The sequence below is a fragment of the Phytophthora cinnamomi genome (genome assembly GCF_018691715.1).
Source record: "Phytophthora cinnamomi strain GKB4 chromosome Unknown Contig87, whole genome shotgun sequence".
Lineage (NCBI taxonomy): Eukaryota > Oomycota > Peronosporomycetes > Peronosporales > Peronosporaceae > Phytophthora > Phytophthora cinnamomi.
This window is the reverse complement of record NW_027151020.1, coordinates 191,426-219,265: the sequence shown is the minus strand read 5'-3', so window position 1 is coordinate 219,265 and position 27,840 is coordinate 191,426. Positions and strand designations below refer to the sequence as shown.

At 54.4% G+C, this 27,840-nt stretch overlaps 11 protein-coding genes across 13 annotated transcripts; 5 read left to right on the top strand and 6 right to left on the bottom strand.

Annotated features, from left to right (window-relative positions):
• Nucleotides 1-1,050: 1,050 nt before the first annotated feature.
• On the top strand, nucleotides 1,051-1,365 carry IUM83_15393 (60S ribosomal protein L44; the record flags this gene model as incomplete). The annotated part of the gene is made up of 2 exons (XM_067940206.1): nucleotides 1,051-1,113; nucleotides 1,192-1,365. The coding sequence occupies 2 exons, from the start codon at nucleotides 1,051-1,053 to the stop codon at nucleotides 1,363-1,365; spliced, it is 237 nt and encodes a 78-aa protein (XP_067784631.1).
• Nucleotides 1,366-3,141: 1,776 nt separating this feature from the next.
• Nucleotides 3,142-4,238, top strand: IUM83_15392 (U3 small nucleolar ribonucleoprotein IMP4; the record flags this gene model as incomplete). Its single annotated transcript, XM_067940205.1, has 4 exons — nucleotides 3,142-3,513; nucleotides 3,590-3,659; nucleotides 3,742-3,887; nucleotides 3,963-4,238. 4 exons carry the CDS (start codon nucleotides 3,142-3,144, stop codon nucleotides 4,236-4,238), a joined length of 864 nt encoding a protein of 287 aa, XP_067784630.1.
• Nucleotides 4,239-4,450: 212 nt separating this feature from the next.
• Nucleotides 4,451-10,183, bottom strand: IUM83_15391 (myosin-like protein; the record flags this gene model as incomplete). 2 transcript variants are annotated; one of them, XM_067940204.1, is made up of 5 exons in its annotated part: nucleotides 4,451-4,665; nucleotides 4,741-8,683; nucleotides 8,794-8,864; nucleotides 8,944-9,592; nucleotides 9,674-10,183. In XM_067940204.1, 5 exons carry the CDS (start codon nucleotides 10,181-10,183, stop codon nucleotides 4,451-4,453), a joined length of 5,388 nt encoding a protein of 1,795 aa, XP_067784628.1. The 2 variants fall into 2 exon arrangements, with proteins under 2 accessions (XP_067784628.1, XP_067784629.1); XM_067940203.1 differs by having other exon boundaries at nucleotides 4,741-9,592.
• Nucleotides 10,184-10,495: 312 nt separating this feature from the next.
• IUM83_15390 (tubulin tyrosine ligase) lies at nucleotides 10,496-11,877 on the top strand (the record flags this gene model as incomplete). The annotated part of the gene is made up of 2 exons (XM_067940202.1): nucleotides 10,496-10,723; nucleotides 10,804-11,877. The coding sequence occupies 2 exons, from the start codon at nucleotides 10,496-10,498 to the stop codon at nucleotides 11,875-11,877; spliced, it is 1,302 nt and encodes a 433-aa protein (XP_067784627.1).
• Nucleotides 11,878-11,959: 82 nt separating this feature from the next.
• Nucleotides 11,960-15,406, bottom strand: IUM83_15389 (Low density lipoprotein B-like protein; the record flags this gene model as incomplete). Its single annotated transcript, XM_067940201.1, has 9 exons — nucleotides 11,960-12,126; nucleotides 12,193-12,324; nucleotides 12,397-12,844; nucleotides 12,935-13,048; nucleotides 13,120-13,377; nucleotides 13,450-14,175; nucleotides 14,246-14,659; nucleotides 14,749-15,208; nucleotides 15,297-15,406. 9 exons carry the CDS (start codon nucleotides 15,404-15,406, stop codon nucleotides 11,960-11,962), a joined length of 2,829 nt encoding a protein of 942 aa, XP_067784687.1.
• A 180-nt stretch (nucleotides 15,407-15,586) lies between these two features.
• On the top strand, nucleotides 15,587-17,296 carry IUM83_15388 (Metastasis-associated protein MTA3; the record flags this gene model as incomplete). The annotated part of the gene is made up of 9 exons (XM_067940200.1): nucleotides 15,587-15,706; nucleotides 15,791-15,917; nucleotides 15,996-16,102; nucleotides 16,200-16,275; nucleotides 16,345-16,427; nucleotides 16,499-16,664; nucleotides 16,747-16,923; nucleotides 16,997-17,079; nucleotides 17,144-17,296. The coding sequence occupies 9 exons, from the start codon at nucleotides 15,587-15,589 to the stop codon at nucleotides 17,294-17,296; spliced, it is 1,092 nt and encodes a 363-aa protein (XP_067784688.1).
• A 90-nt stretch (nucleotides 17,297-17,386) lies between these two features.
• IUM83_15387 lies at nucleotides 17,387-19,207 on the bottom strand (the record flags this gene model as incomplete). The annotated part of the gene is made up of 3 exons (XM_067940199.1): nucleotides 17,387-18,170; nucleotides 18,241-18,448; nucleotides 18,523-19,207. The coding sequence occupies 3 exons, from the start codon at nucleotides 19,205-19,207 to the stop codon at nucleotides 17,387-17,389; spliced, it is 1,677 nt and encodes a 558-aa protein (XP_067784680.1).
• Nucleotides 19,208-19,609: 402 nt separating this feature from the next.
• On the bottom strand, nucleotides 19,610-20,614 carry IUM83_15386 (Transaldolase; the record flags this gene model as incomplete). Its single annotated transcript, XM_067940198.1, has 1 exon — nucleotides 19,610-20,614. One exon carries the CDS (start codon nucleotides 20,612-20,614, stop codon nucleotides 19,610-19,612), a length of 1,005 nt encoding a protein of 334 aa, XP_067784681.1.
• Nucleotides 20,615-22,034: 1,420 nt separating this feature from the next.
• On the bottom strand, nucleotides 22,035-23,918 carry IUM83_15385 (acyl-CoA dehydrogenase; the record flags this gene model as incomplete). 2 transcript variants are annotated; one of them, XM_067940197.1, is made up of 9 exons in its annotated part: nucleotides 22,035-22,374; nucleotides 22,445-22,511; nucleotides 22,589-22,652; nucleotides 22,714-22,845; nucleotides 22,904-23,063; nucleotides 23,149-23,228; nucleotides 23,330-23,422; nucleotides 23,503-23,694; nucleotides 23,769-23,918. In XM_067940197.1, the coding sequence occupies 9 exons, from the start codon at nucleotides 23,916-23,918 to the stop codon at nucleotides 22,035-22,037; spliced, it is 1,278 nt and encodes a 425-aa protein (XP_067784682.1). The 2 variants fall into 2 exon arrangements, with proteins under 2 accessions (XP_067784682.1, XP_067784683.1); XM_067940196.1 differs by having other exon boundaries at nucleotides 22,919-23,063.
• Nucleotides 23,919-24,511: 593 nt separating this feature from the next.
• On the bottom strand, nucleotides 24,512-25,702 carry IUM83_15384 (mitochondrial substrate carrier; the record flags this gene model as incomplete). The annotated part of the gene is made up of 5 exons (XM_067940195.1): nucleotides 24,512-24,826; nucleotides 24,899-25,096; nucleotides 25,201-25,313; nucleotides 25,399-25,555; nucleotides 25,646-25,702. 5 exons carry the CDS (start codon nucleotides 25,700-25,702, stop codon nucleotides 24,512-24,514), a joined length of 840 nt encoding a protein of 279 aa, XP_067784638.1.
• A 229-nt stretch (nucleotides 25,703-25,931) lies between these two features.
• On the top strand, nucleotides 25,932-27,808 carry IUM83_15383 (putative GTP-binding protein; the record flags this gene model as incomplete). Its single annotated transcript, XM_067940194.1, has 9 exons — nucleotides 25,932-25,962; nucleotides 26,091-26,179; nucleotides 26,253-26,292; nucleotides 26,363-26,538; nucleotides 26,612-26,872; nucleotides 26,947-27,195; nucleotides 27,271-27,348; nucleotides 27,433-27,507; nucleotides 27,584-27,808. 9 exons carry the CDS (start codon nucleotides 25,932-25,934, stop codon nucleotides 27,806-27,808), a joined length of 1,224 nt encoding a protein of 407 aa, XP_067784684.1.
• Nucleotides 27,809-27,840: the final 32 nt, after the last annotated feature.

Here is a 27,840-nt window from a genome sequence, read left to right as displayed (position 1 = left end):
GTCACGGACAGCTCGCGTCTTGCCGTTTGCGCACCTTGCGGTTTTGAGCTCGAGACTGTTATTTTTAGTCGAGGGGTAGGGGAGATGATTATTTTGTCAAATCATCGTGCGAGAAGAAGTTGGATTTTGGCGAATGAGACGCGCGCGTTGCCATAGGGTGGACTTTGCACTGACTTGACTCCGGGCTGCGGTTGCACACCCCAACGTGGCGGTGTGAAGTTGCTACCATATCTATCAGGCCAGTCCTCGCTGCTTGCTTTCTCGGTTGCAGTACTGCATTGCATGTAATTGCGATACACGATACATGTATCGTGGCAGCAATTCGGTTTGAAGGAAGCCGCGACGGGGGTGACGTCACGCCCGATTCAACTTCGTTGTTGACGACGGCGTGGAATACGCACGCGTACTTGCACAGCATGTTGCACGGTCGCGGAAGCACCAACGGAGCGGGCCTCGACTTTGGCGTCGCGACGCGTCGAAGAGGCCGCCCGCGAGATTTGAATCGCCGCCGCCAGGGCAATCTCGGGAACCGAATGGGGACTGCATACCACGGTGCTCGTTGTTATACATTGCAGCTCGCGAACACGCACACGAACTTCCACCATCGGCGTCAACTCGCGTCTTATTCTCCTCCTAGCGTTACAACAGTCAAGTTTGGCAGAAGAAGGCGAAAAAAAAGGCAACTTGCCCATTTTGACATGCATCGTAATGACCGCACCATATCTACGTACCCGTTACACAATACCGGACCAAAACCGACAGCACGTAATTACGTCGTAAAAAGCCGAGGCATTTTTACGCGGCGCCTCCCCCAGTCCTAGCAGCCAACCACTGGCTGTCGCGGGGCTCGAAAGCTGCGGCTTTTTGACTGGGAGCATAATTTCTGAAATCGGACTAGAAGACAGGTAGGCTGCGCGCATGTACTTGGCCTTCCCGGCGCCGTTTCTCGCCCTCCAGCGGCGCCAGCAGCACGGCGCCACCGCGATCGCGTAGCCAGGACGCAGACTAACCCGCACGTGTGCCTTTTTCCGACGCCAGACCTCAGCAACCATGGTGAACATGCCGAAGGAACGCCGCACCTTTTGCAAGGGCAAGAAGTGCCAGAAGCACACGGTGCACAAGATCACCCAGTACAAGGCCGGCAAGGCCTCCAAGTACGCCCAGGGTGCTCGTCGTTATAACGACAAGCAGAAGGGTTTCGGTGGTCAGACCAAGCCCGTCTTCCACAAGAAGGCCAAGACCACCAAGAAGATCACCCTGCGCATGGAGTGCAAGGAGTGCAAGACCAAGAAGCAGCTGCCCATGAAGCGCACCAAGCACTTCGAGCTCGGTGAGAAGAAGAAATCGGCCGGCCACCAGTACTAAGTGTGCGGTCGAGCAGCGTGCGGGTCTGCTGGCGTCGTCCGCGTGGCGAGTAGGATCTTGGGTTGGCTGGGCTTGGCTGGAGGGTGGCGCCGTTTGGGCGGCAGTATTCTTCGGCGCGTGGTGAACTGATCGGTCTTCGACGACGATGTCAATCAACAACGATGACTGGGGCGAGGTGGACAGGTGCGGCCGCAGAACGCTCTGCGCCGCTGCAGAGGGAGATCTGCTGCGGCGGATGGAGAGCTGCAGCACAAAGGGCGAGCTCGGTAGTGCCTCAAATCAAAGCCATGGTCGTATTTTAGTCCTGAAACTCTTTTGGTTGCTCGCTCTCCTGCCTGCCTGCGTGGGGGGTGATGTCCACGTTACAGGTACAGACAGACAGGTAGCTAGAAGCAGTGTGAGGATGTGGTGCTAGGGAAGTCGCCTTGCCAAGCTTCAGGTTCAACTGTGGAGGCATCAACCCCTCGGCAATCCAGCAGTTCGTCTGTCGAGGTCTACAACATGGTGCTTTTATCAGATCAGTCGTCTTTGCTCTTGATCAAGACGGTCACGTTAGTAGTTGCAGCAGTAGCGCCATGCATGTCTGAGAAGCAGCAGTCTTCGCAACATGATCACTTCTGCCAGCTCCTAACACATGGCTGCTCACAGGCTTTCGATCAGTTGAAGTCGTCGGCTCGCAGATTCCGCCCGTGTCTTAAGGATTAAGCGCAGCACCAAGTGTCGCGCACAGTTTGTAAGCTCTTACCTGCAGTATTCCAGACATGTAGTTGTTCAAGCAATAAAAAACCACTCGATACTACCTGAGCACTTAAACCCAACAACGACAGATATGTTGGAAGAGCGAAATGCTTCTCATACATGTAGGTAGATGCTGACATTGAGGTGAGGGTGACACTACGTTCACTCCGTCTCCAGCCGCTATGCTTTAGCGCTTATGGAACAGCCCACTTCAGCACGAGGCTAATGTATTCGGTGTCGAAGAAACAATGGGATACCTGAGTGTACTTCTGTGTGGATGACTAGCAGTAGGTAGAAATGGCTGTGTTTGAGTATGGTACAAAAGCGACACGGACCAAAAGCGTTTCGGTAACGTTAGTTAAACTGGTGAAGCGTCTAAGGCAGCTCCATAACGTATCGACAGGTGTAAATTGCTTGATGTGGCGATTTTTGACGACAGTGTGGAGTTTCTGAAGAATGGGACGAAAGTGCTTGTGAATTCTGTCGGGATCTTACTGGCCGACCGCCATTGCACTCGGGGTCATTTTCCTTGAAGATGGAGCTCACAGCCAAATGCAAGGGCGATGTCACTTTATTTCATAACTTGCACGCTGGTGTCGCAAGCTCTTTCATGTGTGGTTGATGCAGCAAGAACAGTGGTTACACGGTCTGCCCGGCCAGCGTGATCGGTGACACCTCTGCTGTGCAAGCTAGGTCGAATGTCAAATGTATTTGTGGTAGTCTCGGCCATGCTTCGAGCTTAGCTTTAATCACTGTTTACTTGTATTGTATCGTGAACACTTTACCTGTGCCGTCTTACCACTGCGGTGGGCCAACAAACATACCAACCAACTCTTCGCAACAAGCCGTTGTCTCTCTTTATCGGCACCAACGGCATGGTGCCCAACGCGGCGGCAATCGCCCTTCAACACAATGGCAAGTCTTAGTGCAGTGGCAGTGAACCCTGTGCAAGTCGATACGCATGTGCATAGCCGGACCACCAGTTTCAAGCCAATCGACTGGAGCGCAGTTCAAAAAGCCACGACAAGCTCCGCCGCCATGTCTGTGCGGAGGAATGTGCGCCTGCGCCGCGAGTACCTGTACCGCAAGGGCCTGGAGGGCAAGGAGCGCGCGCTGTATGAGCACAAGCAGCAGCTGAAGGAGGCCATCCGCAGCGGCAAGGCCATCCCCACGGAGCTGCGCAGCGTGGAGAAGGACCTGCGCCACGAGATGGAGTACGACGACGAGGCGCACGAGAAGCCGCTGAACCACATCGACGACGAGTACAAGAACGCCGGCATGTTCGACCCCAAGATTGCCATCACCACGTCGCGAGACCCGAGCTCCAGGCTCAAGCAGTTCGCGCAGGAGATCCGCCTCATCTTCCCCAACGCCATCCGCCTCAACCGCGGCGCCCACACCGTCGGCGACGTGAGTGCCAGCCATTGCATAGCTCTGCGTCAACTGGGCTGTCGGTGTTAACGGCCATTGTCTTGTGCTGCTGTAGCTGGTGGAGAGCGCGAGGTCCAACGACTTTACAGACTTGATCCTGGTCACGGAGACCCGAGGCGAGCCGGGTGCGTGCATTGTCGACTGTGGATGTGCAGCTAGCTCCCGTTGGGTTGGCATGGAGGTGCTGACGTTGATGCTGCTGTGTAGATGGTCTGGTGGTCTGCCACTTGCCCTACGGCCCGACGGCCTACTTCTCGCTGAGCAACACGGTGCTGCGCCACGACATTGAGGACCGCGCCACCATCTCGGAAGCCTACCCGCATCTCATCATCAACCAGTTCGAGACGCCACTGGTGCGTTAGGCTTTGTTGTGCTTTCTTGTCGTTCGGTTCGTTGCTAATATGTGTGTGTTACTTTGGGACTTCTAGGGCAAACGTGTTGCAAACATCCTGAAGCACCTGTTCCCAGTGCCCAAGCCGGACTCCAAGCGTGTCATCACGCTGTCGAACGACAACGATTTCGTGTCGTTCCGGCACCACGTCTTCAAGGTGACAGGGCGCGAGGTGGAGCTGCAAGAGTGCGGACCCCGTTTCGAGCTCCAGCTGTACCAAGTGAAGCTCGGCACGCTCGACCAGAAGGAGGCAGAGAACGAGTGGGTCCTGCGGCCGTACATGAACTCGGCCAAGAAGCGCCGCGTGTTGTAGATAGGTGTTGCTACTACCTTCCACACTTGCAACGCACGATCTACTTTTGCTGAAATAGATGCTTGATTTTTACTTGCCAACGCTACACTGTCTAGCTCAGCCGCAAGCATCTCATGCTAACTCAGCTCGACGGGTTGCACACTACTAATCGAAGGCAACGTTCCCACAGGAAACAGGCCTTTCGTCTACCAGACTTCCCAACGCCATCAAGCTTACAGCGACACGTTGATTTCGGCCTGCAAGAATGAATCGCCGGGAATACGAGCGAGAATCTTGCTGAGCGGGTCCACGGGTGGCGCGTACATTTCGAAGGTGGCTGGCGCCGTCGTGATCTTGCTGATGTCCAGGTGGAAGAATGTCCAGCAGCCCACTTCAACCTCCTGCGTGACAAGACTGCGATGCCGCAGCTCCATCACCGCAACACAGCCTAAGGACAACACAAAACAATAATTGTAAGGATGTGGTGGATCTGAACAAGCGCAAGGTTTGAGAGGGTTCTTACCGTCCTTGAGATGCTCCAGTGGCGTCTGAAGATACCATGTATTGCCGAACCACCAGTAGTTGCCTCCAGTTTGGATCAGGGACTTCGGAGTCCGCTGCGCCGTATCAACGACAACACCCCTATAATCCATGATGTAGAGGTTGAAGTGCGGCGTCTCCATAATGGGACCAGTGGCCACAGCAATAGCACCCAGGAAAACAGACACATAGGTACTGTCGGGCAATCTATCAGGCGGCGGAAGCAGCGACGGAGTGACCGGTGTGAACTTTTTGACGGGAACCAGTCCATCAGCTTGAGGTTCTTCAGGTTCGACCGGGGCTTCTTCCACCTTCGGGACATGGTTGGCTGGGTTGAGAATCTCCTTCAAGTCGTCCTCTTCGGCAATCTCCTTAGCCGAAAGACCCTTCAGGTTCTTAATACTCGAGTCAGCACCACGCTTCATGAGCGTCTCCACCAAATCATAGCGCTCCAGCTCCACCGCGTAGTGCAGGGCCGTGTCACCGTTCACATCGATCGCGTTGGGATCGGCGCCGTTCTCAATAAGCCAGACGCAAACCTTGGCGGCCTCGAAACCTTCGTCTTCGTCGTTTTGCACGACAAGGTGCAGCGGCGTAAAGCCCAGCTTGTTTTTCATATTGACGTAGTCGCGACGCAGTCCACTGTCGATACAGATCATGTTGTGATTAGGAGGGATCGTCGTGGTCACACGCACACCCTGTACTTTGCGGGTGGCAAGCATCCACTCATGCACTTCCTGCTCCGTGTCAGCCACAAACGACAGCATGCCATCGGGGTTTTTCGAGCTTTTCAATCGGGGCGACCTGATCTCGAAGCAGCACTCCACATCTGAGTTTCGCTTGATTGTGGCATCGCAAAGCTCAACGATCTTCAGCGGAATCTTGTCTTTCTCCGTCTTATAGTAGGATAAGCACACCTCGTCCACCATCACATAGCGCTTGGTGGCCCAGCGAGTCCCGCTTGCCTTGCGAAGGAAACCCTCCTTGTACACTTCGATCTGCAATGTTGCCGGTAGCACTGACGGTAGGCCCCCAATGGCGGTAGACAGACGCCGCTTTGGTGTAGATGACACGAGAGCGCGACGACCATGGCGCTTGGGTGCGTTATGGTCACCCGGCTTGAAGCCCGGCTCCATCGAAAACGATGAGGTGACAGATGACATACCCCGCATGCGCGGGTCAAAACCTCCCACAGGGCTGCGATTGCCAATGGACACGCTCTTGGATGGCGAACGAGAAGACGGTGTCATCATGGACACGGTGCTAGCGGTGGACGCCGAACGAAGCTTCAACTCAGGCGAGTCGTCGCTAGCACTGCTCGTACTACTTGCGCTTCGGGTACGAGCTGCTCCGAAGTCGAAATGCGCTCCAGGGTTTGAATTGCGATTGGCAACCTTCGCAAGTAAACGTACCATGTCCAGGTGTGCCAGACGGCAAGCGTAATGCAGTGGAGTGCTGCCCGCGGTATCCTTTCCGTACACTAGATCTTCAAGCTGCGGATTCTCCTCCAATACAAAACGCGCTAGGTTCAGATCACCATTCTTGGCAGCCACGTGGATCAATGACATCATATCGTTTGCGCGGTCACGCACGCGCAGCATTCCTGGCATTTCCTGCGCGATGTGGAGTACCTCGGTGAGATCGTACGCGTTGGCAGCTTCAAACAAGGCCTGTGTGCGGTTTCGCATCCGCACACGAGACAGGAAGATGCGAACAACAGCTAGAACACGCGCCATCGATCGACGGCGCACGTCAGCCAACTTATGGGCTCTCTTCTGGCGGAAGACACTTTGAACCATGACAACTCGCTGTACCGTTCGGTGGTACTTCTTGCGCTGGACGTAGCCTCGGTAGACCGCTTGGGTTTTCACAACTCCACGGCGGAAGCGGATGAACATGCGACGACCCAAATACGTACGCACCGCGCTCTGCACTACACGTGCCGCAGAACGCATTTTCAAATACTGTGTGCGCTCCACGCTCATACGAGAGAAGGCCTGGATCGTGATAATCTTTTCTCGCGTGTCACGGTACTTCTTCGCTTGAGCATGGCAGCGCCAGAGCGACTGTAACAACGTAACCTGCCTGTCACGCTTCGTGTACTGCTTGCGGGCACTGTGCATCCTCCACAGAGATTGCACTATAATGATCTTCTTGCGTTCGTCAAGATACCGTTGGCGACAGATTACCATGCGCCCAAATGCTTCAATACGCGTCGCCATTTTCTTCTCACGCAGAAATTTACGACGCACAAGCGAGCGGCGAATCATAGCCTGCGAGTTGATGGTAGCCTCCCTACCCTTTAGATACTCGGTGCGAACGCGGTTGGCGCGCACTCGTGCTTGGATCATAATGATTCGACGACGAGACACTTGGAAGTGACGCCGAGCCAGGAAACCTCGAACCACTCGCGCAATTTGGATCTGGGCTTTGTTACGTGCAACTGCCCGCATGCGAGCCTTTTTGCCGTACTTGAGACGAGCATTGAAGCCACGTCCTGCTGCGTGCAACACGATGGCTGCCTTTTTCATCTCGCGATATTTGTTACGTGCAGCGTAACCCTTGTACCTAGAGGCGAGCACATTGGCCGCACCACGCATCTCCAGGAACTCGGCGCGCTGCTTGTGCATCTTGCGTGCATTTGCAACCTTCGCAGCAGCATGTTTCTGCTTGAGGAAGCGCTTACGGGCCAAGTAGCGCCTGACTTGAGCCTGGATCTTCGTTGCAGCAGGCGGGGCAGTACGGAGATACAGCGTATATCGCCGCGCTGCATTGCCTCGAGCATGGCTCTGCACAAGAATAGTAACCTTACGCAGCCGCTGGTACTTGCGGCGCTGAATGAACTGCCTTGCCACTGCATTAAGCAGTGTAACACGATGACGCATGAGCTGGTAGTGACGTTTAGCTAGGTACATACGCGTTGTGGCCTGAATACGGATGGCCTTGGCGCGCATGTCCAGGTACCGGCGACGCTGTTGTCGCCCGCGAACATACTTTTGGATAACAGTAGCAGCCTCATGGAGGATCTTGCGCGCTTCGTTATCCAGTATACGCAATTGGCTGTCGCGAAGAAAGACCTTTTTGTGGCCCAATTGCCAGTTCTCGCGGGGGATGAAACGGAGGATAACTTCACAGTAGTCTCTGTCTGTCATGGTTGCCCGTTTCTCCTTCGGCACGTTACGGGTCAGAATCTGATACTTCTCATGAAACTCTTCAAACAGCCTCCGAACCGGGAAACCTGATCGTCGAATTCGGACAGTCTCCATGACACCGAGGTAGATCAGCTGATTTAGAATCAATTCAGCGTTCCACCCCTGCGGAAAACGGAGATTGTTAGGTTTTACACAACGCACGAATGAGGGTGCTGTTGCTTTAAGCTCCACCATCAAGTTAGCCATCTGATCACGGAACTTGCGACCGACGGTCATAGTACCAGTCATCTTGTTGCCCATTTTTCGGATGGGTTTGCGTGGATTGGCACCGCCTTCCGCCGCGCCAGTTTGAGCAAGCGGATACAACTTGCGCAAGAACTCACACTTGGAGCTGTCCATCAATGAAATAAGATCGTTGTGTAGCGAGTCGTCGTTCTTTTCCAAAAAGCCCACGACATTATAAGTGACCTCGCCAGCGTAGTGGTTAATCACGAACTCATCTGTGGCGAAGCGGGGCTTCGAGTAGTAAACTGTTGTACCTTCTGGAACCTTTCCTTTCGGCAGATGTGTTTGGTGCAACTTCTGAATGAAGTTTTCGTCACTTGCACGTCGGCCAAGCATTCCTTGCTCATCCAGCAATGGCAGAATACCAAGCGGCTTCTTGTCGATTAGATCGAGACACGGCCCGTTGTCCTTGAATTCCAAGCGAGAAAAGTCGATGCCTTCCTCTACATACACCTCTTGCTCGTACACGAAAACGTGCTGGTTGAACTGCTGTTGTAGCATTTCGTTTGTGTAGTTGATACAAAGTTGTTCGAACGAGTTCACTTGCAGACTTTCGAAACCGAAGATATCCAGAATTCCAATAAACTTGGATCCCGCACCCACTCCAGAGCTTCCACCAACATTGGCCGTCGACTTGTTAATTTGAGACACCAGCCAGTCGAAAATCTTGCTGAAGATATCCTTCGCCAAACCATTGCGTGACTTCACAGACTCGACAGCCGTCAGTGCAATTTCTGCAACAGAGCCACGTGCACCAGCTGACATCGTTCGCTTTGTGAGCGCAAACTCGAGTTCATCAGGTGTCACCATCATCAACTCGGCCAGGTTGGTGACATCCTCTGGGTGAGCGATCTGAGATTCATTCTTGGCATTCTCAGTAAACTCCACGTTACCCAAATGCAACACACAGGCGACAAGGCAGAAGATGGTGTGTTGCAAATCGGGCGGGATTCCTACAGTGCCCATAGCTTCCACGAGCTCCTTGAAGTCCTTCTTGTCGTTGATTTCAGGCACCTGAATGCAGTTGCCCTGGTTTAGGAAGTGGAACTCACTCGCAGGTTTCAGCTTGAGCGCGTTCTTTTCTTCCGTGGGCATACCGGCACAAAGCTGGTAGAAGATATGGTAGTTGCGCTCCGACTCGGCACTGCCCACGATGCGGCTCTTCTCCAGCAAGAAGTGACTCGTTGTTGCGCCCGAAATTGTGCCGTCCGCATGGTAGTAGATCTTGATGAACTTGCCGAATCGACTACTGTTGTCGTTGCGGATGGTCTTGGCGTTACCGAAAGCTTCCAGCAGCGGGTTACTCTGCAGCACACACTGCTCCACCGAGGACCCGTCGTTGTCGTCCTTGGGAGCCTTGGGCGTCTTCTTCCCGATCTCCGAGATGTTGGCCAAGTACTGCATCATCACCCACAGAGAATAGCAAAAATGAATACAAGAACTTAACAGCAAGTAGCAACTCGTCGTCTTTCAACGCACCCGCATGATGTACTTGGAGGCCTCCGTCTTGCCCGCTCCACTCTCGCCGGAGACGAGGATGGACTGGCACTTGCCGTCCTTCATCATGGCGTGGTAGGCCCCGTGGGCCGTCGAGTAGACGTGCGGCACGGGGTTGTCCAGCTTGCCGATGGAGTCGAGCTCCGGGAAGTTGTAGAGCATGGGGATGTTCTTGTACGGGTTGATGGAGATGAGGATGTCGCCCGTGTACGTGTAGATCTTGTCCTCGAGGTAGCGGCGGCGCAGCAGGTCGAGCAGCGGCGCCTCGTGCAGGTTGTCCATCTCCGCCACGTTGGTCAGGTCCATGGAGTGCGTCGGGTCGTACGGATGCACCTGCTCGAAGCTGAACTGCTGCTCCGCGTCGGCGTCGGGCAGCAGCACGTGCAGCTTCTCGCCGTCGTCCTCCACCACGGTGCCCAGCTGCCACACGTTGCGCGGGTCCGGGCACCAGACCTTCTCGCCCTCGCGGCGCGCCTGCCGCTTCTCCGCCATGGCTCACAGAGGCAGAGAGAGACGCAGAGAGCAGTGCACGGGGGGCGGAACGCAGCGGAATGCGTCGGTGTCGGCTATCTATCTGCCTGATTTGTCGAGATACGATATGGCCGAGAATAAGTGGTGCGCTCAAACGAGGCAAAATCCAGCTGCGTCCCGGATTAACCGGTGTACTCGTGGGTGAAATCGGATCGGAGCGAATGACTGGGACTCAGTATGCACGACGACATGGGTTCACTTATCGATACAAGTTTTTAGCCAATCACAACGCGCGAGAGGTACGTCACCTGCACTGGCCATTGAGCTCCAACAATGCAGGACGCCGCGCACTGGCAGACGAGCGAGTTGGCGTGCGCTATTGCGTACCGCCTGCTGGAGGGCGAGGCGGCCGACGGCTACAAGCATGGCCTGGTGGCGCGCGTGGGCGTGCCCAGCGAGTACGTTGCGCCGCTCGTGGACCGCGCGTTCGCGCTGCACCCCGCCATGTACACGGTGGTGGAAGAGGACAAGGACGCCCCCGAGGGGCTGCCGGACTTGATCGTACGTTGCAATTAGCGAGGGAAACAAGTGTTTTGGTGCGTTCTAGTCGCTAACGATGACGCCGGGCACTGTGGTTGCAGTGGGACGAGTACGAAAATCTGGACTGGAAGAGCGTCCTGGCCGGAAAGGTGGTGGCCAATGCCTACTGCGTGCGCAAAGGGCTCTCGCGCAAGGCGCAGCTCTCCATTTACCTGTCCAAGTACATCATGAAGCACCCGGAGTGTATGCTGAGCAAGGCGCTGCCTCGCACGCTCGTGGTGGACACGTGGGAGGCGTACGACGAGAGCATGGCTCAGTTCGGCATCTCGTTCCGCCAGCGCCTGGATTCGTGTCTGTGGGAAGTGAGGCAGACCTTGGAGACGGAGAACAAGACGTGGATCATGAAACCCAGTGCCACCAACAAAGGCGCCGAGGTCAACGTGATCAAGGATTTCAAAAAGTTGCGCAGCATTGTCAACGAGTGGACCGACATTCGCGAGTGGGTCGTGCAGGAGTACATCCAGCGTCCACTGTTGCTGCGCGGCCGCAAGTTCCACATCCGTGTGTATGTTCTTGCTGTCGGCGGCCTCAAGGTATATGTGTACCAGCACTGTCTGGTGCTTTGTGCTCTCGAGCAGTACTGCGAGGCCGATACGGACAACAACTACTCGCACATTACCAACACTTTCCAGCAGCAAAGCCACCCGGACTTCGTCGAGAGCGAGTGTGTTTTATTGCTGGACGATATCGAAGAAATTCTTACTGAACAAGGTGTCACTGATGCTGCTGGCAAGAAGGCCAAAATACTTGCCGACATTGGTCGAATCACCGCCGAGACTTTTGACGCGTACAAGGGTGAGTTTTCGGTCTTCCAGCCGCTACCCAACTGTTTCGAGATCTATGGCGTGGACTTCATGGTCGACGAAGATTTCAATGTGTGGCTTCTGGAATTCAACCCCGGCCCGGACTTCAAACAAACCGGTGACCGCCTGCACTTCGTTATCCGTGATCTGATGGCCGACACGCTGACCATCGTCACCAACGAGTTCTTTTCAGAGGAGCAGGATTCCCTGGCAAAGGACAAGGATACCGACATTGGCGCATTTGCGAAAGTCTACGACCAACAATGGGGGGCTCTTTCAAAGGAGCGTGCATCCATGAAGTTTGTCGAGTAGATCTTTTCACGTGCCATTCTATAGAGTAGAGATCGATCAACACGACTAGCCCTTGCACATCAACAGACTCCATTCTATTGTTTCAAAAGTATCTGTTTGAAGTTGCAGACGAGAGGAACCCAATGCCCTTGGCGGCGGAAGAAAGCAAATTGGTGCCCGATGTCGCCGCTGAGAAGATGTTTGAGCTTGCCGACGACGAGAGCAGATTCTGCAGCTTCATGGTAGACGACTGTGACGTGTCCTCCGCTCCTGACCGTTCGTGAAAGAGGGTCGAACTATTCGCTCTGCTTCGCCCCTCCGTTGTATCGTCCTCACTTGAGCGCGACATAGTCCGCTGGAACTTGCGGCGGTTTGAAGGGACTGGTAGTAGTGAAAACCTGGCGACAGGCTCCGCGATCCGAGCAAGTGGCCTAGTGTCTTGAGCGCCGATGACAATTTCCTTTCCATCTAATCGTGACAAAGCGAAAAAAAATTAGATCAGATAAGGCTCACACATCCACCACGCTACATACGACTTACTGATTTTGTTGATATCATTCGACTCCGACAGCGACGAAAAGAGCAATCGGCTCTTTCGGAATTGGAGCACAACATTTTCAATTAGTTGTGGTCCATAAATTTCCCAATCCACAGGATCAATGAACTCGCGCATTCGCTCGAAAAGGCATTTTAACTTCAGTAGCCCAGGCGAACACTCTTCCGGGTTCAATTCATCACCCCAGCCAAAGCGAATGAAGTCAGAAAAGCCCAACGTCGCGCGAACGAAATACATGTCGAACAGAAACTGCTGGATGCAGCATTCACCGAAATTCAGCACCGAATCATTTTGTGTTGCCTTCGCTTCAACAAGAAGGGAAACTGCAGCGTCATACACCGCCGCGCTGACGATGGTGAGTTGCTCGACTAACACTTCGCGAATAGTACGCTGCATCAACTTGATCTGTTCGTCTTTTGTTCCGATTGCGCTCTGAACCAACCGGTTCGCATCGTCCAGACCGTAACAACAAGAGAAAAGGAAGCTTGACACCGTTGGTGTTTCGCACCACGGGAGCCACACCTTTTCATCACCGAGAGTCATTTCTGACTCGGAGGAGGAATCGTCAGTGTCTCCACCTAAACCTTCGTCTGAAATCAGCTGCTCAACCCAGCCTTCGTGGGTAGCAATCCATTCCTACGTGAAGTTGCAAAGGCAGTGTTAGAATCATACAGCGCTCTTTAAGTAAGCTGTCCTCAGATTCGTACCTCGTTCGTGGAATCATATCGTTCCATCTGCATTAGCTCGCGCAACGGTTGAATTTTCTGCTGAAGCAAGATCGTAGCCCACGCTTCACAGTACTTTTTCGACAGGTCGTGCAACACGTTTACAAAAAGCTGAGGGTATGGCGTTTTCCGCTTGATCTCCGAGACAAGGTAAAGAGAATGGAATCCCAAAGCATCCACTCGCTTTAACTCCTCGTCAATAAAGCAAGCCACTGCATTTTGTCCACTCTCTAGTATCTCCTAACAAAATGAATAGAAACACACGAGTTAGCTGCGTCATACTTCATCGGCGAAATCATTACCAGTGCCCACCCCCAGTGCTGACTTCAACTGCGCTTTCATCACGACGCCATCGTTGCTGTACTTTTCAAAAGATGGGCAGATTGTCAGCAGAGAAGAGTCCTTCTCTGGAATTACGAATGTAGTCGTAGTCCCCGGGAATAACTTGTTCACCTGACGATGAAATCCGGCAACAATTCCCGCCATAATGTTGGAGATACTGAGAAAAACACTTGGAACTTGGTTCACAGCGCCGGCTTTTTGGTTTCGTGGCAGTGGATACTCCTGCTCGAAGAATACCACCAGCTTAAAAAGCGTGCGAAGAAATTCTTCAATCAACACGCTCTGGAGATCACTCGCGTCTAGATCGGCAGCTTTTTTCTGAATAGTTTCGAAGTAGTCATAGAACTTAACGTTTCTCAGACGGTAGTCGCTACGAGAAATTCGAGCTGTCGTATCTTCCAGGCTCGTGCGAATTTGACTTTTAATCGCCTCGAGCGCTTCGACAAACGAGTGCTGCACCAAATCCCGCGTCCGTTTCCGAAATGCATCTGCAAAGAGAATAGTGAAGACGGACTCAACAGCAGAAGCCGACTGCTTCTCATGACTTCCACGTAATTCGCTCAGGACCCGACTCCAGAGCTTCACATTCAGACAGCCACCACTAGTTTTGTTGACGGCATACAGCTTCGACTGAACTTGTGACAGGAGTGATATCGAATCAATACTTGAAATAATTGGGGAGGCCACGTCAAAAATCTATGCACAAACGAAGGCATCGTTAGCCCGGACTGCAGGAAAGCAAAACTAATGTTGTGCTGTTGCTCACCTGTCGTCGTTTACGCTGGAACCAGTCGCTCAGCAACTTGAGCAATTTTCCCGACGAAATAAACTTGTCCAGTCCGTCATTGAAGCTCGATGGAAGATAGGGGATCGAGCTCAGCAGTCCACGAGCGCTTCCATCACCAAAAATATCCTCCGTCTGCGCCATCGTCATGCTGATCGTTTTCAAAATGATCATCAAAGAGCGTTCCTTCTTGGAGGATGTCTTAGTTGCGTGTTCTTCGTCGTTTTTGTGAATAGGAGTCATCCACTTTGATCGCGACTCCAGAAACACCTCAAACAGCTTGTCAGCAGCAATGGGAGGATCGCTCAGAACCGCCAGAGTGCACAAGTTGTCGACATAAAATCGACTTTCCTTTCCCCGACAAGTCAAATAAGTTTCAGCACACTCCACCATTCTCTATACGCACAAATCACATGCAACAACAACAATGCGTCAGCTCTTCCACTGCAACAAGAGAAACAAACCTCCACGACGGAGCACCATACCGGTCGAAAGCACTGGATGCACGTCCACTGCGTCCGCAGAAATGGAAACTCTAGCTCTGTGGTCTTCGCGACACACTCGTCGTGGATCTTGCTCGCTCGCTGATAGAGCTCCAGCGCCTTCAACGACTCGCCCTCGTCCAGCAGCTGCCACATCTTCTCGGGCACTTCCACCAGGAACGCCACTTTGTCGGCGTCGTCCACTAGTTTCCCCTCCTGAGGTTCTGGCACAGCAGCTTCAGCCTCCTCCTCCTGAGCGTGCTCAGCCTGGTCCTCCACAGCCAGTGCGCTGGCCAGGGCCAGCTCCATCTGCCTCCACTTCTCGGGCATCTCCTTCAGCGACACCTCGAGGCGCAGCGCAGCCGAGTGCATGTTCACGATCTTGTCCGCCGACTCGATGAGGTCGCGGTACCTGACGCCGATCATCTTCTGCATCTCCTTGGTCTTGCTCTCCTTCTCCTTCCTGCCACGAGGCCACACGAGTCAGTAACTGGGTCGCTCCCCCTCCCCCCTCTGCTCGTCCGAGTCTGCTCAACGCCAGCCCGACGCACCTCGTCCTCTCCAGCAGCACCTTGGCATCCGCGATGGACAGGCGGCGCAGGAAGTCGGCCGCATCGTCCGCGCTCCGCTCGCCGCCGGCGCGAGCTGCTACCGTCGTCATCGCTGCTGAATTCGTAGCTGAAGTGGAAAATCGTACTTTATAGGAAATTTGATACCCAGTTTGAGTTTTGGGCACCGCTGACGGACCCATTCTGCAATTATTGCTGACAATGATTTACGTGTTCGCGTAACCAGTTACGCTGCACCTAGACTCCTGCAATAATTGCAATTATTGAAAAACATGGCGCGCTGCGACCGCGCGGGCAGCGACGCCGCCGAGTCCTGCAGCGCGTCCGAGGAGCGCTCGCCGCTGACTCCGAACAAGGCGGCGCTGCTGAGGGTGCAGAAGAGACCCAGTCCGGTGCGTGGAAGGCTGTTGGTCCCGTGGCTTACGCGAGCGACTGGGCTTGAATAACGGGCGATACTCGTGCTGTGGTGCCGCCAGTTGCGACTCGATAGCAGCAGCGGAGACGACGCTGGCAGCGCAGACGAACGGGACGGCCAGAAGGTGGTCCCGTCCGCTTCAATTTGGCGAGGCGACGAGGTGCTGGGGGCTGCAGAGAATGCAGACGGTAAGAGTTCAGGAGGTGGAGATGGAGAGAAAGAGTGGCGTCGAGACGCGCTGACGTGCCGGTGCTTGCTGTGCGCAGTGAAGTTGAACAATATCCGACGGTATCTGCGAGCGGCGCGCGCGCTGTACGAGATGCAGTTTCAAATGAAGAGGCCGGCGGCCATTTTGAAGATGAAGCCCAACGCGGTGAGTCAGGCGGCAATGAGCAGTGGCCTCACCCAGTGTGGTGGGTTGCTGTGTGTAAGCTCTGACGCTGTGTTGCAATTGCTATTGTGCGTGACAGTACGGATTGAAGAGCCGATCCACGTTTGATGCGCTGGCGGCGCTGGTGTCTCCGCTACGGGCACACCAGGTTCTCGGTACGTTTGCCTTTGCCTGTTGAGAGCTCCTGTCTTACATAAAGCTAAGGGTGGATTTCCAATCTACAGATGACTGGACGGGTCTCGAAGTCGGTCTTTTTGAGGAGGCTTTCGAACGCTTCGGCAAGGACTTTCACGCTATCGCTGAGCAGGTTCGTTTCAAGTGGAGAATTGAGTTTTGCTTCGATGGACTTTTCCGCTTATCTATTGTGTGTGCCTACAGCTTCCGAAGAAATCAGTGAAGGACACTATTGCGTTCTACTATATCTGGAAGAAGCACGGATCGTGCGCGAAAAATCGAGACGATGGCAACTTGTCAGATGATTTCCTGCCTGAGCCTGAGCCAGACGTATCCAGCGAGATGCTCAAGCTGATGGATCGCCTTCGAAGTATGTGCGCTTTTCTTGCGCCAGCACCACAGTAGCGCGTACATTGGATATATTTCTAACTGTTTACCATGCGTTCGTGCAGAACGACAGCTATACATACAAGACTACCTGGATGCTTCTCGGACAATGTATGCGCCCCAACCAGCATATGCGTCTAACCACAAGAGACAAAAGATTTCCGAGTTTGGTTTGCAGCGCGTCTCCTGTTTTCAGCAGGGACTCAAAGGGTTGTCGCCACTGCGTGTTCCATCTGTGCTAGGTAAATCTGCCCTCGAGAGCCTGATTTACACAACGTTTGAAGCTTATAGCATGGCTTTGTTTGTGAATAACAGATTCATGGACCCCTTTTGAGATCAGAGTTTTTGAAGTTGCGATTGAGTGCTACGGCAAGGATTTCCCGCGAATTGCTGATGTGGTAAGTGGTCATGTAGTGTATCACGAAATACCCTCTTCGTAGCTAATGTAAGTTGCTGCTGCAGATTATCAACAAGTCTTGCGGCGATGTGATCGCATTCTACTACATCTGGAAAAATGATTCACATTACCAAGTAGTGAAGAACCGATGGGAAAGAAAGAATGAAGCACGCACTACCAAGAAAGCACCTGCGGATTCGAAAACCAAGGCGGCTTGAGTAGGTGTGTAGATCTTTTGTATTTCAATCAAAGTCTTGACTTGAGACGACCTATCACTGTCTCGCGCGAGTGGCTGCGCAACCTGTAGTTTAATCGATTGAAATGACTTCCTGCTCCACAACCAGGCCCTCCTGGGGGTAGTTCTGGAGTGTCTTGCACGCAGTGCACACCCATGACGCCGGGGGCAGCTCCTTCATGTTGATGCAGTACTTGTGGAACATGCGCTGGCACATATCGCACAGCACCAATTCGTCCTCGTTCTCCGGGTGCGCGCAGATCTCGCAGTTCTCGGAGTCCATCATGTACGTGCGTGAGCTGTACAGCACAGGCTGCGAGGTGCCGGGCTCCTGCTTGTGGATTTGCTTATTCTCCATTAGTTTCATGTTGCGATACATCTGAAAACCATGCAGTGCGTGTCCGATGTTCTTCAAGTCCAGCTTCTGGCTCATAAAGAACGGGAAATCCACCTGCAGAGCCTTGAAACCTTGGAGCTGGCGTTGCTGCAGTAGTTGCGCGAGTGCGACGTATTCCGAGGGGCGTGCACGGTTTTTGCCAAAGATCTGCACCAGGCTCTTCCTCGCGTCCACACTGAGCCAAACGTAGTCGTCCGTGGTGAAGTCCTCAGCAAGCATATGTAGCTCCATCAGATCGCACACCACCTGCCAGCACGTAAATGACCCCAGAACATTGTCTTGGAACTTGCAGAGCGTATCGAAGATCTGCTTGGTCTTGGTGCACTCCTTCAGGGCAACCGTGATATCATCAATGTTTTGCAAAAACTTCTCCAGCGTCTCCAGATAAGAGGCCACCGTAAGATCACGATCACCCGCCAACAGGGTACTGTCATCGGTACGCTTTGCCATTGCGAGCAGACTGCCAAGACACAGTCACATTGTCAGTTAGCTGCCCTCGACGAATAGCAATTACCAGAAATGTAGCATACCGCTTCTTGAAGAGGGGGAAGTCGTCAGAGCTGGGAATCCCCTTGAGCTTGTGAAAAGTCTCCAGTTGGTTGCAATACCTGAACACCACCGTCATCCACAGCACTTCACGCACACCCAGCCGTCCTTGGTGGGTTTGCTGCCATCGGAGCACGTGCTTCCGGACGTACGCAGTGCTGCGGTCCAGCTCACGGTAGATGTTGCAAGTTGCTGTAACCAAGGCCACAATAAGCGTCAGTATCTGGTCACGAGCACCCTATCACCTTTTCCCCCTGACCACTTACCAAATTTGATCAGACAGGGGTCGACACGCGGCACGTCGTTGCTGATTGAGTAGCTGTGCCACATGCCATGGCGCTGATACACAAAGTCGTAGAAGGTGAGCGCTCCGAGCCACCAGCTCTTGTAGCCCTTGCCGTCGGAGCTGTCGAGAAGCTGGTCGCCCAGGAAGTTGAGCGTGCGTCGCTGGCGCTTGGCAGGCTCCGCGTCGTCGCCCTTCGTCCGCTTGGCCGCGGAGGAGGCGCTGGCGTCATCCGGGCCCACGCGCTGCTTCTTGCGGCGCAGGAAGGCGTCCTCGCACTCCTTGCTGCACACGGGGACCACAGTCCCGCGCTTGCTGATCGAGTACTCGGGGTTGGGCGCCTGGCACATGAAGCAGTGGTTGGGGTCGGCGTTCCTGGCGTCGGCCGACGGGCGCATGCCCTTCCTCTCCAGGTACTTGGCCTCGCAGCCCACGGAGCACACGGGCACGGGCGGCGCCTTCTTGACCGTGTTCGTGGACATGTACTCCGGGTTGGGCATGTGGCAGATGAAGCACTCGGACAGGCTCGCGCTCGAGGACGGCGCCACGGCGTCGTCCGCCGACCCCGCGGCGTCGCCGTCCTCGCTGTCCGTCGCGTGCGCGCTGCTCGGGCCGTTGCTGGCGTTGAACCAGCGGCTGAGCTGGAACTCGTCGCCGAAGTTGACCATTTCCTCGCCTGGGCCCGAAGCTTTCCACGTGCGCCAATTGGTTATTGGCGCTAATTGGCGCGATTTGGGCTCGTCCTACAGAGCACTGTGTGCAGTCGGCTAAGTACGAAAGATCTTAGAGCGATCTTTCCGATCGCAATCGGACGAACTGCAACAGGCAACACCAACGCGAAACGTGCGTTGCAGCGGAAAAGATGAAACATGCAAACGCGTTTGGGTATTTGGTTCATGTTTGTGTGTGTGTGTTAAATTCGTGCGACTACGTCACTGGCGCCGAAACAGAAACCGAGGCGCGCTACTACATCAGCGCGCTCCCAGCGCCAGGGGGGCCGCCGCTGCGCAGAGGTCGGAGCGGCGAGCGCCCCCTTGCACGTGCAGAGAGACTCGGTACGATGGTCTCGCTTAAGCGTTGAGCTTGGCCTTGAGGATCTGCTCGAGCTTGACGATGTCGGCGCTGAAGCCGCGGATGCCCTCGGCGAGCTTCTCCGTGGCCATGGCGTCCTCGTTCATGCTCAGGCGGAAGTCCTTCTCGTCGTAGGACACCTTCTCGCCCGAGTACGCCTTGGCGGCCGACTCGGGGTCCAGCTTCTTGGCCAGCTTGTCCGTGGACTTGGTCAGCTCCTCCAGGAGGGCGGGCGAGATGGTCAGGCGGTCGCAGCCGGCCAGCTCGGTGATCTCGCCCGTGTTACGGAAGCTGGCGCCCATGACGATGGTCTTGTAGTCGTACGTCTTGTAGTACTGGTAGATCTTGGTCACGGACACGACGCCGGGGTCCTCGTGCGACTCGTAGCTGGACTTGCCCGTCTTGGCCTTGTGCCAGTCCAGGATGCGGCCCACGAAGGGCGAGATGAGCGTGGCGCCGGCCTCGGCGCAGCCCACGGCCTGGGCGAAGCCGAACAGCAGCGTCATGTTGCAGGAGATGCCCTCCTGCTGCAGCTTCTTGCAGGCCTGGATGCCCTCCCACGTGCTGGCGATCTTGATAAGGATGCGGTCCTTCTTGATGCCGGCCTTCTCGTACAGCTCGATGATGCGGTGCGCGCGCTCGATCGTGCCCTCCGTGTCGAAGCTCAGGCGGGCGTCCACCTCGGTCGACACGTAGCCAGGCACGACCTTGAGGATCTCCAGGCCGAAGTTCACCGACAGCTTGTCGATGACGTAGCCCAGGCGCTCCTTCTCGGAGAGGTCGGCCGACAGGCCCTTGCCGTACGCGACGGCGTCGTCCACCAGGGCCGAGTACTGCTCCATCTGGGCGGCCTTGAACAGCAGCGACGGGTTCGTGGTGGCGTCCTGCGGCTTGTACTTGTTGATCTGCTCGAAGTCGCCCGTGTCGGCCACCACGGTGGTGAACTGCTTGAGCTGGTCGAGCTGCGAGGCCTCGCGGAGCTTCTTGTTGGGGGAGGCGGCCATCTTGGTGGTGTGGGGGAGCTGGGGAACTGAACCGGTGCTTGGGCTGGAGCGCGCAGATTCGAAAGTGAGCTGCGTACGCAAGCACTGCTTGGGCGGACACGGTTGCTGCGACACCTTTCACTTGGACAAAGTATGCACAATAGTAAAAAGCAAATAGCGCAAAATACTAACTCTGCACTAGCACTTGCACACAAAAGCCACATCATATTAAAGATAGTATCGATGTTCCTATAGTATAATAGAAAAGCACGAAATTATCGCCCTTGGACACCTTCGAAAGAGTGAATTAGAGCTACTCATGTTCTACAATTGGCAGTCATGATGTGTTGCAGCAGTTCTCTCTGTTCTCTCTTTATTCATGCATATACATGTACATGCTAGTAAACGAAAATCAATTTTAATTGATTATGACTGCAGTTGTCCTTTTAATAATCGACAACTCTAGCACTAATGCTAAAACTACTATCGTTTTGAAAATTCTAGACGTACTATTTTCACAGATATTATGATATATTATTCTTGAGTATTTATCGCGATTGTGTGCCAGGTAGCCCGAGCCCTAAGTGACGTAGCCATTGACGACGTGCCCACGCTGATGATGGTGTTGACCAGGACTACGAATCCGGGGTATGGGACAGCAAGGCAACCCCGTCAGCATTGCCGCTTTGTTCGTACTGGACGCAGAGCACTATCAAGAGTAATACTCTTTCTGGCGAGGACCAGTGGCGCCGCATCGACAAGTCTGCGCTGTCCGTGAACACCTCAAGTTCAACGCGGGGTGAGTTCTAGACGGTGCCAGCAACACATTTCTTTATCGATGCCTCTCTTGTCGATTGCAGGGCGTCCGGCAGTCGTTCGCGCGGGCGTTTGGGGTGGCCTTGTCGTACCGTGAGGGACAAAATGGGGAGGCTATCGATTCAGCCATTGCCAAGCTACATGATTTAGCTCCACGGTCGAACTGGGGTTCCGGATGTCGTGTAGTCAGCTGCCTGCACTTTGTTGATCTCTGTTCCTAGGCTACGGCGAGACCAATGCTGGGGCTTTGGATCGTGCTAGAATCGTTTAAAGAAATGGCGAGGCTACAGCTTTTGGGGATCGCTTTCTTATAGTGTTACTAAATTTTATTTGCCGAGTATCCATCGGAGTCAAAGTTCGAACGTAGTCGAGGGCACACACGACGTGGCTTCGCTACGGCATCTGTAGATTAGCCAATAAACTGCTACGCATCTACCATGCTAATTGGTGTGACAGGTTCATCATGAATGACCTACAATGCCAGGAAAATGCAACAACAACGAGTTTACGTTCTCGTTAAACCGCACTCGCAAATCTTGCAAGGATTTCAATCCATCAAGTACATGTTCGTAGTTAGTTAGCTCGACAGTACTCTATCGCCTACCCAACCGAGTATACACTCACTCTACGGTGCCATGCGAGGTACAAACGCTGGCAGACCCGTAATTGCACGACCCAAGATAAGGGCGTGCACGTCGTGAGTCCCCTCGTAGGTATTGACAGCCTCCAGGTTCACCACGTGGCGAATGATGTGGTACTCATCGGAGACACCGTTTCCGCCGAGCATGTCGCGGGCGTTGCGCGCAATCTCAATGGCCTTGCCGCACGAGTTGCGCTTGACCATCGAGATAAGCTCAACCGGTGCCTTGCCTTCGTCGAGCAGACGACCAACTTGCAGGCAGCCTTGCAGACCAATCGCAATTTCCGTGTTCATATCCGCCAGCTTCTTTTGAATAAGCTGGTTCCTGTGTAACAAAGTCATCAACCGTTAGACCATTGCGGTTCAACAGTAAATTCGCAGCTACAGCCACTTACGCAGCAAGAGGAGCACCGAACTGCGATCGATCGAGGGTGTACTGACGAGCGATATCCATGCACGCGTCTGTTAAAAATATAGTAAGATCGAAGTCAGACCAGTTCCACCGCATCCATTTTACAAAAATGACTGAGTATCCGTACATGCTGCACCCAGTGCTCCCCACGAAATTCCGTAGCGCGCGCTGTTTAGGCAGGTGAAAGGACCCTATACAAGATTCGTTAGAAACTGACGCTGCACAACGCGGGGTATTATTTCTGCAACTCACCTTAAGGCCCTTCACCTTGGGCAGCATGTTCTCCTTAGGAACTTCGACGTCCTCCAGGAAAATCATGCCGGTAGCCGATGCCATCAAGGTCGCTTTACCTTCGATGTACGGGGCTGAAAGACCGGGGAAGTCCTGCGCCAACCGAGTTGATTATGTGAAGTTAGTACCATCATACAACATTGGCATTCACTGAGCAGCACCCCACCTTCTCCAAGATGAAACCACGAATATCACCTTCGTCATCCTTGGCCCAAACGAGGAACACATCGGCGATCGGTGCGTTAGTGATCCAGTTCTTGGAGCCGTTTAGCACGTACTTGTCGCCCTTGAGCCTGGCACGCGTCTCCATGCTTTGGTTGATAGTCACAACCACGACAAATCAAATACAAAGTGAGTTTACCGCAAGAAGTCCATTAACAGACAGCAAAAACGTACGAGCCAGGGTCGGACCCGTGGTTGGGCTCTGTCAGTCCAAAGCAGCCGATGAGCTCGCCAGTTGCAAGGCGGGGGAGGTACTGCAGGGAAGCAACGAACCATACACAATGGTGAGCTAATCACGACTAGTGAAATTCTACTAATGAAAAGGTTTCATCCAGAGAGCAGCGGTGGCACGCACCTTTTCCTTCTGCTCTTCCGATCCGAAAGTGTTGATCGGATGCATCACCAAGGACGACTGCACACTCATAGCCGAGCGGTACGCACTGTCCACCTACGACACGGAAAACGCAACAGTAAGCATCCACCACCTCCACCATCCACGGAAAATAACACACGTCCACCATAACGTACACGTTCCACCGCGTTCGCAATGAGTCCGTAGGAGACGTAGCCCACACCAGCACAGCCGTAGCCCTGGATCGTGGGGCCCAAAAAGCCCATCTCGCCCATTTCCTTCATGATGGAGCGGTCGAACTTGCCCTTGCGGTTGGCCTCCACGATCCTGGGAAGCAGCTTGCCTTGGCAGTAGTCGTTGGCGGATTTCTGCAGGCAAAGGCATAATGCAACGTATTAGATTTCAAGCGCCAACGTCTCTTGCTGAGACCGTCCAGACGCACCTGGATCATGGCCTCCTCGTCCGTCAGTTGGCCCTCCAGCATCAGCGGGTCGCGCCAGTTGAAGGCGGCGCGACCTCCGGCCATGCTTCGTGTGGCTCCGAGCGCGCGGCGCGCCGTGGCGGACAGGGAAAGCGACTTGGCGGCCAGCATGAGAGGAAGACGTCCGTAGTATCGACCTTGAAAATCGGGATATGATGTTGCGTCGACCTTACCGGCGGTGGATGCTGATTGGTTCTTCCAATATCATGATTGGATGTTTGTATGACGCCGCGGTGTGCGCCACATCAACTTGAAGGGAACTTCAACCTGCCAATCCTGCCAACTGGTGCTCGGCCAGGGCCCAATACTGTCAGGCTGGCAGCATTCGGCCCGCAACAATACCGACGTAGCGCCCAGCTAACAGCCACCCGCACATGAAAGTCGCATTGCAATTGATTTAGGGACCTTTCAGCAAAGTTGGCAAACCCGAGGTGGTTACTGTTGTGCCGCTTGTACATTCCTGACTGGCATTGCTCAATGCGCTATCATCTGTACAGTAAACTGTACAAACCAAATCCAGTTGGTACTGCGTCAAGGAGAAGCCAGAGATCGACCAGGAGTTTGTTTACCTGTCCATGCATGTCAAGACGTAGAAAACACTTCGGAAGTCTGCGAGTACATCAAGCCTTACGGACAATCTAGTTCTAGACGGCGCCAGCGAGAGCACCGTCACGTCTCTTTATCCTCATCGCTAATACGCTGCTTTACATGATAGCCGCGAACGTCGAGGTGGTCTTCTCGTACATGCCGAAGAAAACGAAGCCGCCAATGCTGATCCACATCGTGCGAGGGCCCACACCAGAGAACAGACGCTTCAAGCCTTCGTCCGTGTACACGCGCGACAATGTGTTGAGCGTGCCGTTGTACGACACGCCCTTGGCGTCCTTGCCGAGCATCAGTCGCGTCTTGACCACGTCAAGCGGGGTCGTGATGCACGCGGCCACACCACCGGCGATCGACCCGCAAACTGCACCCTGCAGGGAGGACACGGGGGCGTTCTGCTGCTTCGACCATTGATACTGCGGGTAAAAAGAGGACAGCACGCGTTAATATCCGCTTTTAATGACCCTCATTCAATAGGGCTAGCGAACCTTGAGACCCTCCCACAGCGGGAATTGGATGAACGAGAAGGGGATCTCTCGTGCGATCATGCTCCAGTAGCCACGGTAGAATCCCGCCAGACCCTCAGCGGCGCGAATGGCATTGATGGCCTCCGGTAGCGACTTGTAGACGCCCGTCTGCATACGCTGCTTCACGATTTCGGTGGGGGTGCGCACCAAGCACGCCGCCTGGACAAACAACGAATAGAGGCAACAAAACTGTCATTAGCACCCCGCTCGACGCTTGCCACCATGAGTGCATAATACTATCAGAAAAGTCGGAGCACACGCACCATTTCACCGGAGGCAGCGGCCGCCATGTGCACAAGAGGGGAGTGCTTCTGGTTCGGGGCGATCACTCCGATCAGCGACTTGGAAGTCTCATAGGTGCTGAAGAAGAGAGCGCCTGTAGTGCAATGATGGCTACCAGAGTTAGACGCCACCGCCGCCAACTAGCAGGGAGTAAAGCTCAACGTATCGGGCTGCCGCACCTCCAGGAGCTGAGCCCGCCGCTGCCGCCGACAAGCCCGAGTAGATGCCTCGGAATCCACCGGCCTTGAAGAAGCCGTGAGCGGACTGCAGGCGCGTCTTGATGGTGTCGAGCGGGAACAACGCGACATCGACGGACGTTCCTGCCACAGCTCCGCCCTGCGCAGCGCACCAAGCACATCAAACGCGTGAGCACCACACGCACGCAAAACAATTGCCACCTCTCTCCTAAGCAATGCAGCTGCGCACCAGCAGGGCGGGGAAGAAGCCGCGCTCGGGGGGCGTGTTGTCTGCGTTGTCGGCCATCCTGGTCTGCGCAATTGGGGCGAGTCCGAGGCACGCGCTCAGCGGGATCACTTTGTGGTCGCAGGTCAAAGCAGATGGCGTACGATTAGGTAAGCGCCTTCCCATGTACTGATATACGAGCGTTCACGCTACCAGAAAAGGGTACTAAATAGGGTCCCCAGAGGCGGGGCGCGTCACCACTCACTCAAGCAGGGCGCGGCTTCCGGGCTGCAGCGGATCGGAGGCAGCCATGGGCATCGTCGATCGCATCAAGGAGATCGGTGCGTCTCGGCTGCTGCGCATGGACAACTTGCACCGCGCGTTGTGTTGTAGCGTCGCAGGACGGAGGGCTCTGGACCGCGGTCTCACGCCCAACATGCTGCGTGCTGTGCTGTGTCTGCTGCTGCAGAGGATGAGATGAAACGGACGCAGATCAACAAGGCCACGGAGGGCCATCTTGGCCGGCTCAAGGCCAAGCTCGCCAAGCTGCGCACGGAGGTGCGGCCAATAAGTGCTGGGCGCTATTGTAATGGCCGTGCTGGCGGGCTTATTGCTGTGTGTTGTTGCGTAGCTTCTCGAGGAAGGGAAGTCGAGTGGCGGCGGCGGCGAAGGTGAGCGCTTGGAGTGACGTCTGCGGGATTTTAATCACGTTAGTGCTAACTGGTCAATCCGTTTGCCCAGGCTTCGATGTGGCCAAGAGTGGCGACGGGCGCGTCGCGCTGATTGGATTCCCTAGTGTGGGCAAGTCGACGATGCTTAGTCAGTTGACGGAGACGCAGTCGGAGACGAACGCGGTGGAGTTCACCACGCTGACGTGCATTCCTGGCAACTTGCTTTACAACGATGTTCGCATTCAGGTGAGTTACGGGGCTCCGAAGGGTAACGTGCTGTGGACCTCGAAACTGATCTGGTGTTATTGTTGCAACGCAGTTGCTCGATCTTCCGGGTATCATTGAAGGCGCTGCGCACGGACGAGGACGTGGACGAGAGGTTATCGCAGTGGCCAAGTCTGCGGACATGATCTTGATGGTGCTGGATGCTGGTCGCGAGGCTGGCAACCGGCACCGCGAGATTTTGGAGAATGAATTGGAGACTGTCGGGTTGCGTCTCAACCGACAGCCGCCTGACATTTACTTCCGGAAGAAAAATGGCGGCGGCATTACCTTTAACAGCACCATTCGTCTGACCAAGGTACGAGGATCGATCCCTGATTCTGGTTTTCTGGACTTGAGTCTGTGGGTTACTGACTCCAGCAATGCTATCAGCTCGGAGACGACCCGTACCAAACGGTTTACAAGATTTTGCACGAGTACAAGATTCACAACTGCGAAGTGCTGTTCCGCGAGGACTGTACGACGGACGACTTCATCGATGTTATTGAAGGCAACCGGAAGTACGTGAAGTGTCTGTACGTCTACAACAAGATTGATGTTGTGTCAATTGAAGACGTGGACCGATTGGCGCGCATGCCGAACTCGACTGTGATCGCCTGTGCTCACGGTGATCGCCCAGCGGTACGTTTTCTTGCCCCGTAGAAGAAGCTAACGGCGCTACTCGTTCAGGCGTTACTAAACGTTTTGCTTCGATAGCTCAACTTTGACACGCTCCTCGCCAAGATGTGGGACTACATGGGCCTGACGCGCGTCTACACGAAACGCCGTGGAGAGGTACGGTTAGATCTAGCAGCAAATTTTACTTTGGTGTTATGCAGTATGAGGCTGATTACCCGCATTCTCCAATACCTATTGCAGGAGCCCCAATTCGAAGAACCCGTTGTCTTGGGCTCGGAGCGCAAGGGTGTCAGTGTGCAGTCGGCATGCATGTCGGTACGTAATAGCGCTATCTTAGTCCTTTTCTACTTGGGCGTGTTGTTGAGGTGTGCTACTGGTGTTTTTTTGGTAGATTTCGAAAGACATGCTGGACAACTTCAATTACGCGCTGGTGTGGGGCACGAGCACAAAGTACAACCCCCAGCGTGTCGGCAAAGAACATTTGCTACACGACGAGGATGTTCTGCAGGTCATCGTTAAGACGGCTAACCAGCAGAAGCGCGACAAAAACTACAACCAAAAGGTCCAGGCGTACTTCGACAAGTACAAGAAGAAGAAGAAAGCGCTCAAGACTTAAGGCGGGTTTGTGGAACAGGCGCTTGGCTTTAA